We start from the raw sequence: 11679 nt of genomic DNA, 5'->3' as shown, positions 1-11679 counted from the left end.
GTTCAGGGCCTCAGGTCTGGTAGGATTAAAACATCCCATTTACTGGCTGAGTTTAACAATCCCATCTATTAAATATGGCCTTCCTGCCCTCACGATGTGACATCTTGCCAGATGTATATCAGCCTTCCTCTCAATCTCACACTGGTCAAAAGCATGTTTATCAGAGCTAGAGAGTCCTGAAATAAAAGAACGTGGAAACCCAGGTCGAAGGGAGTCTCTTCCATGACCAACAGCCATATTTTAGTATTGAATGAGAAAGCAATTCCAAAAAATTAATCAGGAATGACACCAGTCTACCACATAGTACAAAACAAGCATGACAGGCATCCAGAATTATCAGTTGTATACAAATTTATCGCAGCATTATCTATCTGCTTCTTGACACTCAGCCTCAAATAATTAGGAACTGGAGGGCAATGGTGAAACAAGATTTGGTTCCTGCACTAGAACAATGCAGGGTAAGACAACTGGAGGCAGGGTAGGAAATAAGACCATTTTCCTTAATCAGAATTTTACTTTACAAAGGGGATGCAAGGATAAAAATTTTCCTAGTACAGTGGTACTCAATCTCAACATTCTAGTGTTCTGTTAAGAAAACGAATAATACAGAAAAATATTTATCTCAATGGATAGTTATTTCCTTGATTTGCTTTAATTACAGAACCTCTTAACCCCAACTCCTAACCCCATCAGGAATAATCTAGTTTAATACAAGTTAAGTCTATAAATAAGTTTGTTATTTCTCCTCAAAAAAACAAAACAAAACAAAACCACTTCAATAATTTTTCAAGAATTATTGTTTAAGAAATTTACCTACAGAAATTAAAGTTTCAGTCATTTTGCCCCTATAACAACACATGGGGCTCAAGTTCAAGTATCAATGCCGTATGCTTAACACATCACCCTTATTTGTTCTGTTAGCATGCTGGCGTGGAGTCTTCTTAATCACTCTTTTCTTCTCCTTGATAATGTCTATACTCTGGCTTCAGCTCCCATGTGTTTTTGTGGATCCCTTTTACATTCTGAATACCAATTTCTTTTAAGATTTCCTTCAGGTACACCTGAAAAAGAAAAAACACAAACAAAAAACCTAAAGATAACCACATTTGAGTAATAAAAAATTATGATCCTGAAAGTACAATAAGATTTCTTTATGAAGAGGTTCAATAAACTACCTTTTGATTCTACACATGCAATACATGATAACTGTATTCAACATATGGTCATCTGCATTAAAGGGGTTGGAAGAGCTAAGTGCCAACAACCTGAGGACTAAAAAAGTCTAGATGAAATTACACTAGAAAATTACTGGTGCCCAATGTTTATTAAGATGACACTGTATACCAAGTGTGATCTGCCCCTGAGTTCAGCAGCCTCATTCAGTTCAGTTAGAGAGGGTTATTCTTAAACCAGTCATTTCAGAAAAAAGTAAAAAGTGACAAATATTTTGGAACAATAATATTCTATGAGGCAAGCACATGAGAGGCATCTAGAATTCTCAGTTCTAAGGTGAGTTTTCAAACTAGCTATCAGGACACTTGTTTTTCCTGTGTAATAAAGAAAGTCATTATTTGTATACTCTTGTATCTTGGCCAAGCTTCTCAAGACAGGGTGAGGGACGGAAGTGTAAGTTTGGTGATTGCCTGGGAAGTGGGGGGTGGAGGGGTTGAGAGAGGTGGAGGAGGGTATAGGAAGGGATTAATGAGGACGGACAGAGGCTTGACTTGGGGTGGTGAACACATAATATAGTGTAGAGATGATATATTATAGAATTATGCACTTGAAACCTGAATAATTTTGTTAACCAGTGTCAACCCAATAAATTTTTTTAAAAAAAGAAGTGATAATAAGACATGGGAAAAACCATGGGGGTGGCAGCTTTCCTGTGCTTGGCTCCTCTGAGAGAAAAGAGGTAAGTGATAATGTAGGGCATCCTGCATAAATTCAATAGATATTAATTAAATGATTCATGGAAATGATAGCTATGATAAATGTAATACTAAATCCCACCTCTGCTTGCCAATGCCCAAGGCCAGAAAGTATCCCACTATAAACTGACCAGCATAAATTATAGTACTGTAACTCTTTCTAGAAGGAGAAAAGTCAATTATTTGACAGTGATTTTTTCTTTTTTTTGCTACAGAACAAACCAATCCAACAATAACTTTTGTGTGTATGCTTCAAAGAACAAGTTATAGTATTACAGTGACTCATCCCATTGATGAAAGATGTAATACTTTAAAATTTATTGAAATGAGGCACTAATTAGAAAAAAAGCCTCTAAGAGACTCTGATTTAAGTTGTTCCACAGCATCTGCTTTAAGGATTCTCACAACTCTAATTCTCCAGGATGTTTGAGTCCCTGAAGTGTTCTCCAGATCCCCACCACTGCATCAACCAACATAATCTAACACACCACCCTACCCAGGTATCATGCTCTACAGTTTATAAAGTCCTTTCATTTAGGGGCAGGCTGTCACCTAGAAACAATAGCTGATTAGCACTGGAACAACAAATGGGTTCCTTATCTGGATCTGGACAGGCTCAGTTCCACCACTTGAGCAGCCTTCACATTCCAGAGTCCAGGCCCCAGCAGGTGGCAGCAATGAAACAAACGAGGCCTGGGTTGCCCAGGAGGTCTGCTTGCCTCCAACACCAGCAGCTGGCTTTACCAAAGGACCTGTGCACATGAGTAAGCAAAAAGACTTGAAACATCTAGGTCATGTGTACGTCTGCCATCTGCCACTTCAAATTAGATTAAAAAAACTGGACACTTGCCCTAGCTGGTTTGGCTCAGTGGATAGAGTGTTGGCCTGTGGACTGAAGGGTCCGGGGTTCGATTCCAGTTGTGGGTTCCATCCCTAGTAGGAGACATGTAGGAGGCAGCCAATCAATGATTCTCTCTCATCATTGATGCTTCTATCTTTCCCGCTCTCTTCCTCTCTGAAATCAATAAAAATATTTAGAAGTTACTGTGGCAACATGTAATTTCAAATCTTGCCATTGCCCAGCAACCATAATCTTATTACATACATTTTGACAATTAACCCTACCAGACCGCTATACCGATTTTTCGGTAATTTTCTGAAATCAATAAAAATATATTTTTAAAAAATGGGACACTTTAGAAACTACTTTCTAATTAAACAGGATGTATAAATGGAAAATGATGGCTTGGGCACAAATGATTTTCATTTTAGAAGCCAAGAATGACATCTTTGTAAAATACCAAAGAATGACCTAGCGCCGGTTTGGCTCAGTAGATGGAGCACCGGCCTGCGGACCCAAGGGTCCCAGGTTCGATTCTGGTTGGGGGCACATGTCCAGGTTGCAGGCTCCATTCCTGGTAGGGGGGCATGCAGGAGGCAGCCGATCAGTGATCCTCTCTCATCATTGATGCGTCTATTTTTCTCCCTCTCTCTTCCTCTCTGAAATAAAAATATAAAAAACAACCAAAGAATGGTTTACTGTGAGGTTGGTTAGGACCTTGTGCATAACAATCATACAACTGTGGATGCTTTGCAATGGGTCAAGAGTGACAAGAGCAATCACCAGGAGCATTGTGGTTTCCTGACAGAAACTCTTTTAAAAAATTTTTATTTTTATTTGTTTAAATATATTTATATTGATTTCAGAGAGGAAGGGAGAGGGAGAGAGAGAGAGAGAAACATCAATATTAAGAGAAATCACTGATCGGCTGCCTCCTGCATACCCCACACTGTGGATCAAGCCCACAACTGGAGTATATGCCCTGACCAGGAATAACGGTGACCTCTTGGTTCATAGGTCAATGCTCAACCACTGAGCCACACTGACTGGGCAGCTCTTTTTTTTTCTTTTAAAGTATTGTTGGGGCCCTAACGGTTTGGCTCAGTGGATAGAGCGTGGGCCTGCGGACTGAAGGGTCCCAGGTTCGATTCCAGTCAAGGGCATGTACCTTGGTTGCGGGCACATCCCCAGTAGGAGGTGTGCAGGAGGCAGCTGATCAATGTTTCTAACTCTGTAACCCTCTACCTTCCTCTCTGTAATCAATAAAATATATTAAAAAATAATAATTTTTTATTATTTGTTGGGGAGTAAGTTTCTCCACTCGCTGCAGCAAGATTCAGGAGTATGTGGGGACTCAGGAGCGAATGCTCCTGACACTTGGCATCAGGAACAGGATTTAGGGGTAAGTGCTCCATCCGCCCAACAGAGGTTGTATTTCCTCCAACCGGGTTGCAGGGTCCCCAAGGAGATGCAGCTTGAGAGGCTAAGCCTCCGGAGCGGAGCCGGTGGGGGAAAGGTGAAGCTGGCAGTGGCGGCCACCTGGGCCACCACTCAGGCTATGGAGCTGTAGCCGAGAAGCCTTCACATAAAGATTTAATTCTTGCTGAGCTATGGCCCCGGGCTGTGTTCTGCTCGCTGGCCAAGCAGCTACAGGAGGGGATAGCCAGAGTAACTGTGTGCAGACAACGCCTGCTGGCCACAGGGGTGGAGCAGTGATCCTGTTCCAGGGAGTGTGGAGGGAAGACACTCCCCCTAGACCAGAGGGCCTCCGGGACTTCTATACTCTCCTGGAGAGGAGGGGTCTGATCTCCTAGACCAGTGAGTGCTTCTCAACCTTCCTAATGCCGCGACCCTTTAATACAGTTCCTCATGTTGTGGTTACCTCCAACCATAAAATTATTTTCGTTGCTACTTCATAACTGTAATTTTGCTACTGTTATGAATCAATGTAAATATCTGATATGCAGGATGTATTTTCATTGTTACAAATTGAACATAATTAAAGCATAGTGATTAATCACAAAACAATATGTAATTATATATGTGTTTTCCGATGGTCTTAGGCGACCCCTGTGAAAGGGTCATTCGACCCCAAAGGGGTCGCGACCCACAGGTTGAGAGCCACTGTATTATATGGTTCCATTTACATGAAACTTCCAGAATTGGCAAATCTATAAAGACAGAAAGTGGACTAGTGCTTGCTTAGGGTCCGGGATAAGAGGAAAGGAGGCCCTAGCTGGTTTGGCTCAGAGGATAGAGCATCAGCCAGTCAAGGGCACATGCCTGGGTTGCAGGCTCAATCCCCAGTAAGGGGCGTGCAGGAGGTAGCTGATCAATGATTCTCTCTCATCATTGGTGTTTCACTCTCTCCCTCTCTCTTTCTCCCTGAAATCAATTTAAAAAAATGTTTTAAAAAGATAAAAGAAAAGAGGAAAGGGGGAGTGATTGCTAACAAGTATGGGGTTTCTTTCTGGAGTAAAGAAAATGTTCTAAAATTGATTGTGGTTGATGGTTATACAACTGTGTGAATATACTAAAATCCACTGAACTGTAACTTAAAAAGTTTAACTTGTACTGAAAATAAAGTTTTTAAATTTGGAGAAAAAAAGGAGACCTCTCCAGATCATAAGAACAAACTGAGATAACACAATTTTTAAAGTATTAAATTATCATGGGTAAAGTAACGTGTCCAACAGTGGCTGGCTCTGTGTGTCAGTTCATATATACAGGAAAACATGATGGAATAGAATATCTGTCTTTGGACATTCTAGGAGGAATGGCTCTATAATGCTATAGTACAGAACTTGAGGTGAGCACTACAAGGTCTGCCGCTTACAGGGGTATCTCAATGCCCCTTCTGAGAAAGAGAAAGCAGGAGGCTTCAAACACTTATCTAAATCCATATTTTGTCTAATTCAGAGCCCAATGAAAAGAAAATGATTTCTTTCCTGAGGCAATTCCCCTAAGAATTACAAGTCTAAAAACATCCTAGGATGCTCAGGGAATAAATAAAACCAGGAAAAAGCAGTTAATAAGCTTAAAAACTTACTTTACCTCCCTTTAAATCAAATGGGACAGGAAGGGGGGAGGAGAAGAGTTTATGGGTAATGCGATTTTCAGATAAAATATAAATATTGTGGCTTACTGCTATTAATTAAAAATTCCATGTAAATTTTTATATAAATAAATGCCCGATTTTGTTTTCTGGATGCCTATGTCAGCTATTGCTTTTATCAAAGTAATATCTCAGGTAAAATCTGGACTCAATTGGTCATGTTAGTAAATTAACCCCAAATTTTACTTCATTCAGAAACATGATAAAAAAAAAGGCCGAAACAAACCATGTAAGTTGGAAGAGAAAATGTTACTATCCCATAAACTTGGTAGCAGATCTATTGCTTATTACTACATTCTATTCATAAGGAAAATATTAAAATTTCATAAATATTTAAATTTCATCCATTTATATTCAACATAGTCAATAATTTATTTTAGCATGACATTTCATATTCTAAACCTTTTAATTAAGGCTTCACTTCATAAAGTTAGAAAATAATTGCTTAAAAAAAACAACAGCCCTGGTTGATTGTGCAGTGGTTAGAGCATTGGACTGCACACCAAAGGGTTGTGGGTTTGATTCCGGGTCCCAGCTGCGGCACGTGCAAGAGGCAACCTAGTGCTGTGTCTCTCTCATATTGATATTTCTCTCTCTTCACCCCCTCTTCTTCCTCCCTTCCACTCTGAAAAATCAATGGAAAAAATATCCTCAGGTGAGGATTAAAAAAAGAAAAAGAAAAAGAAACGAGTCCACAAAGGTCTGTCATTAATTAAAATGCTCTATTGGGAAATTGGTGGTCTTTTCAGTTTTAATAGTACCATTCAAAAATAATAATTTCCAGTTATAGGAAAAAAGAAGAGAGAACTGAAAAAAATACATGAACAAAAAGGAAATGATAAATATTTAGGAGGGAAAAAAAGAGAAAACAAAACTTACTAAGTAGTAAATTTGGGAATGAGTTTCAAACATTTAAAAATACCTATTTTTACTTTGGATTAGGAACTAAACGAGCTGAGGTAAAGCTTAAATTCTATTCTCTACATACCTGCTTTAGGTTAATGATGATAATTCTTAATAATAGAGAAATTACGAGTAGAAAGCAGTTTGCCTGAGAGAGAAATTAGCTTTTTGTTTTATTTTTTTCATTAAAAGGGATTCTTATTGTTAGGAGAAAAAAAAATTCATCTGAGGATATTTTTTTCCATTGATTTTTAGAGAGTGTAGAAAGGGGGGAGGGAGGAGAGACAGAAGGAGAGAGAAACACTGATACGAGAGAGATACATCGATTGGTTGCCTCCCATGAGGGATCAAACCTGCAACCCAGGCACATGCCTTAACCGGGAATGAACCCACAACTTTTTGATATATGCGATGACACTTCAACCAACTGAGCCACTTGGCCAAGGCTGTTAGAAAAACATTTTCCTTGTTGGTGTACAGAATATATATATATATATCAGAATATAGAAGAGGCAATGTGGTAAGAGATATTCCTAGACTGAAGTCAGGACAACTAGGTTCAAGCCACTAAGCAACTCCCTTCTCTGACTCTATATGTTAGAAAGGTTACCTTTACCTTTAAGATCCTGAGTCAAATGTATATATATAATTTTAATTATATACGTTATATAATAAAAGTATATACACACATACACAGTATGAAGAGGAAATAGGAATATGGGTATCTGGCTTGAGCAACTTGGGGAATGGTGGTGTCACTTTAAATGGAGTATCTGGGGAAAGCTTCGGAGGGGTGTAGAAATCAAGAGTTCTGCTTTGAGCACACTAAACTCAAGACTACAATAAAATGATTAACAATGATTAGGTGTTAACTCTGTACCAGGCAGTGTGGCACAAGGTGAGACAGGCAGTGGGCCCTGGTTGGCACAGTACTCCTATCCCACCCTCTTGGTTCAGGAATGGGCACAAACCTCTACCAGGTCAATAAGATCTTCCCTGGGGTTTTTACTGGAATAGTCAGGACAGATATTCTCTTCTTGCTTAGGGGTTGCTAGCTACAGGCTGCTTTAGGGGATCATTTTTGCTACTACATGGCAAGATCCTGCCTAAGAATAAAGATAACTCACAAGAAACATAGAATGATTATGAGAGATGGAAAGGGACAGTTTTAACTAAAAAATATTAGTATCTGGATCTAGCCATATTTAATGGTAGATTCATTCCTGAACCTCTGGGCTATTGGAGCCAATAAATTCTATTTCTGTTTAAGCTAGTTAGTCTGAGTTGAGTTTCTATTTCTTACAACTGAGAGTCCCAACCAATTCACAGATCTATAATAGCATATACTGGTAAATAAAAGTTTATTTTTTGACAGGAGAAATTCTCAATATGTCAAATTTTCTAGTCATTTTATCCTTTAAAAAAAATATACCTTCCTGATGCCAAATTGTGCTTATGTTACTTCTATTTTTTACTCTGGCCTGTCTGAAAATAAACTCTGAGGATTAGGTTAACATTACCTTATTGCTGCACTACTTTATGAAAAGCCTACTTTGTGTAAATAGGCAACAGCCTGTTGAGGATTGTTCAGTGCTGGGGAACTTGAAGTATGGGAATCAAGCTGCCTCAAAATCAAAATTTTGCCTAGTTTTTCTTGTTGATTTGAATTTACCTTAATAAAAGCATGCAAACAATTCAATAAAATTCTTAATTAAACAAAAATTATTCACCTGACTGACAGGATTGGGAATGTTGATTTACAGGGGCTTATTAATAATTAAAGATAAATTTCTCTAATTCTTGACCTGAAATTCAATGGATGCAGCACAAAGAAATTAAATGGTTCAGTTATCATGAGAGCTGATTTTGGATGACACTTTTTAATAGAAATGTATTTAAAGGAACCCTGGTAAATGGGTTCTGTACTAGAAAAGAGTATTAGTGCTCAAAGTGATCTTGGCAGTTTAATGTTTCAAAGGGAGCAATTAGATAAAGTTTCTAATGATTTGTATTTTTGAAGGATATCCTACTTTATATATGCTTCTATTTTAAAGATATAATAAAATATAAAGAAAGATCAGACACAATAAAGAATTTAAAAAAAGAAGGAAAAAAAAAAGACTAAACATAACACAAAGTGACAGATCAAAAATTGCCAGGGGACAAATAATAGAATTCCTCTGATAGTTCAGTTTGGGAAGCCAACATTTAAACTATAAACACACCCCTTTAAATGGTTACTGACAGTGTTTCTGACTTTACATCAGTTACTGGAGGTTGGCTTTTAAAATCTGCTTATTTGCCCTTTAACTCCTTGATTGTTTATGCAAGTCATATATACTGGTGAATGAGAAAGAAAGACTGGCCCTGATAAAAACTTTATCTAATTGCTCCCTTTGAAACATTAAACTGCCAAGATCACTTTGAGCACTAACACTCTTCTCTAATTAATAATTTTGCTTACAGAAGTAAAGGTGTTTTAGGAAGAACAATATGGAAAGGAAGGAACTGGAAAAATCAAGAAAATACTTACAATTCACTCAGAATACATAAAAAATGACATTCAAAAGGCCAGAAAGCAGATGGTAACTTAAGAATATAGTAGTTGTATTAATGCGGATGTGTTGAAGTGATACACTTCATGGTTAGAAACTTATCAAAAGTTGTATTGGAAACCATGTGAAAATGAGAGAATGTCATTAAATGCAGGTACTAAAAAAGTGATTATTAACATGAATAAGATATTTTTCTTCCCTTTTACATGGGACTAAAAACGTGTTTAATAATAATATTAAAAATAATTATTTGCAAAATACTTGGCAGTTAATGCATCTTTCATAAATATTTATAAGGATACTATAAAAGGTATTAATTTAAACATGTTTTAATTTTATAATATCATAAACATTTAATATAAATAATAGGTACATTATATATTAAGCATGTCATATGTTAAATAATTTACTGTTAAATAGATAATATATTATACATTAAACATATTTCAGTATCTTGTCCAGGACTAATTGGCTAAATGGTAGGGCTGGGACTTAAACTCAGATTCCATAATTCCAAATGCAGTGCTCTTTCCATCACATCAGGAAACCCTTTCCTGGATCTTTATGCTACACTGAGTTCCTTCATTCTCATTGCTGCTCAGACTAAAATCAAATTAATAGAGTGTTCAGATGACCATTATAACAGACTGACTTAATGTAATGTGTACCTTTTACAGGGAACAGTTACCTATATGAAGATGAGTTGGGCTTTGGCCACTTTTTTCTAGGCCAATCAATGGGCTTTGCCAACTCAGCTCAAATGTGAGAGGGAGGTGGAGAGAAGGAGATGAAACAGGAGAGGGAGAGAATCAGATTTAGAGCTGGAAAGGATCACAAAGAGAATCTACTCCCTCAATTTTAGAACTGGAAGTGACTTCCCTAAAACCCACTGAGGGAAATGGCAGGGCTGGAACCAATTCCCGCCTTCTCCTCTAAGCAAGTGTAATTGTAGCCCTGACAGAACACACTTTCTTAAAACTGGATTTTTGTCCTCCATTCCTGATAAAAATGAGGTCAGGCTTGAAAAATCCATCTGAGGAAAATATGGTGGCTCTGGATACTGAGGATATAACCATTTCCCTTTTTCCAAATTAATTCATCTAATATTTAGGGATATGAATATCGAATTCCGTATTCAAGAACCTTATGCTTGCTGAGGCAATTCAGTCTCTAAATAATAAAACTATTATGCCCAGGCAGCGTGGTTCAGTGGTTAAACATCGACCTATGAACTGGAAGATCACAGTTTGATTCCCAGTCAGGGCATATGCCAGATTGGGGGCTCCAACCCCAACGTGGGGCATGCAGGAAGCAGCCAACCAATGATTCTCTCTCATCATTGATGTATCTATCCCTCTCCCTCTTCCTTCCTCTCTGAAATCAATAAAAAATATTTTAAAAAACGATTATAAAATAATTTAGTTTCTAGATCAGTGGTTCACAAGCTCTTTGAGGGTCGTAGGAACCTCTATGAGAACCTAATATAAACTATGGATCTATTCCCCAGAAAAATCCATACCTTTTTGTACATATTCAAGAGATTACTGGATCCTCTCAAAGCCCATGAATTAAAGAAAGCTCCATTATAAGAGATTCATTGAGTACCACCACATAAAAATTATCTGAAGAACCAAAATTGAGAGAATCACTAGTTATCCCTTTTCTTTGATGCAGATGAATAAACTTTAAAAATGTGCCATTGTTGGGGGTGGGGGCAGCTGGGGAGAGGTCAATGGGGGAAAAAGTAGACTTATGTAATACTTTAAACAATAAAGAATTTAAATTAAAAGAAAATAAATTAATAATCTAAATTCAGATAGTTTTGTCCCAGTTAAGACATTAAATGTAAGTTTGGGTCAGTTTAGCTCAATCAAGAACACCCATTGGTAAGCTGAGTTCAATCAATCATCCCTGGGTTAGCTGTCCCTTCAGCCTGTCATCTCTGAAAACACTAGTTCCCTGAGGAATTAGGTGGGCCCAAGTAGCCGTATTTGTTGTGTAGTAGTAGTTGAAGTAGTTATAGTAGAACTAGTAGTAGTTATAAAAAAAAGCATTAAAAAAGTTTGCTATAAAACAGTATGCCTTGTTTCGCCGGCAACAGCCTCACACATCTCGTATTTACTGCATCTCTTGATCGTATCATTTCCTCTTGTGCTTATTTTAATCTCTTGTTTTGTACAGTAACATGCTGTACACTCTTGTAGCCTCGATGCAATAGGCTATACCAAATTGCCTATAAAGGCATGCTGTATGTATGTGTATGTATGTGTACATATGTATGTGTACATATGTATAACATAATAATAGATCTGTTGTATCACCATTAAAAAACACCCA

General features: G+C 37.6%; 1 protein-coding gene across 3 annotated transcripts in view; it reads right to left on the bottom strand.

Annotated features, from left to right (window-relative positions):
* GTF2F2 (general transcription factor IIF subunit 2) overlaps nt 1-11679 on the bottom strand; it is a 145887-nt gene that overhangs the window by 6370 nt on the left and 127838 nt on the right. For 2 of the 3 annotated variants that reach the window (XR_001512763.1, XR_001512764.1), the window contains exon 8: nt 814-1061. Coding sequence is in view for 1 of the 3 variants with exons in the window: in XM_006757176.2 (XP_006757239.1) it covers nt 942-1061 (120 nt within the window). In the remaining 2 variants the exon portion in view is untranslated. Of the gene's footprint in view, nt 1-779; nt 1062-11679 lie in introns of those variants that run through there. The other variant, XM_006757176.2, reaches the window with a different exon arrangement.

Source organism: Myotis davidii, unplaced genomic scaffold (genome assembly GCF_000327345.1).
Source record: "Myotis davidii unplaced genomic scaffold, ASM32734v1 scaffold533, whole genome shotgun sequence".
Taxonomy (NCBI): domain Eukaryota; kingdom Metazoa; phylum Chordata; class Mammalia; order Chiroptera; family Vespertilionidae; genus Myotis; species Myotis davidii.
Note: the sequence above shows the minus strand (reverse complement) of the source record. Positions and strands in the feature narration are given on the sequence as shown.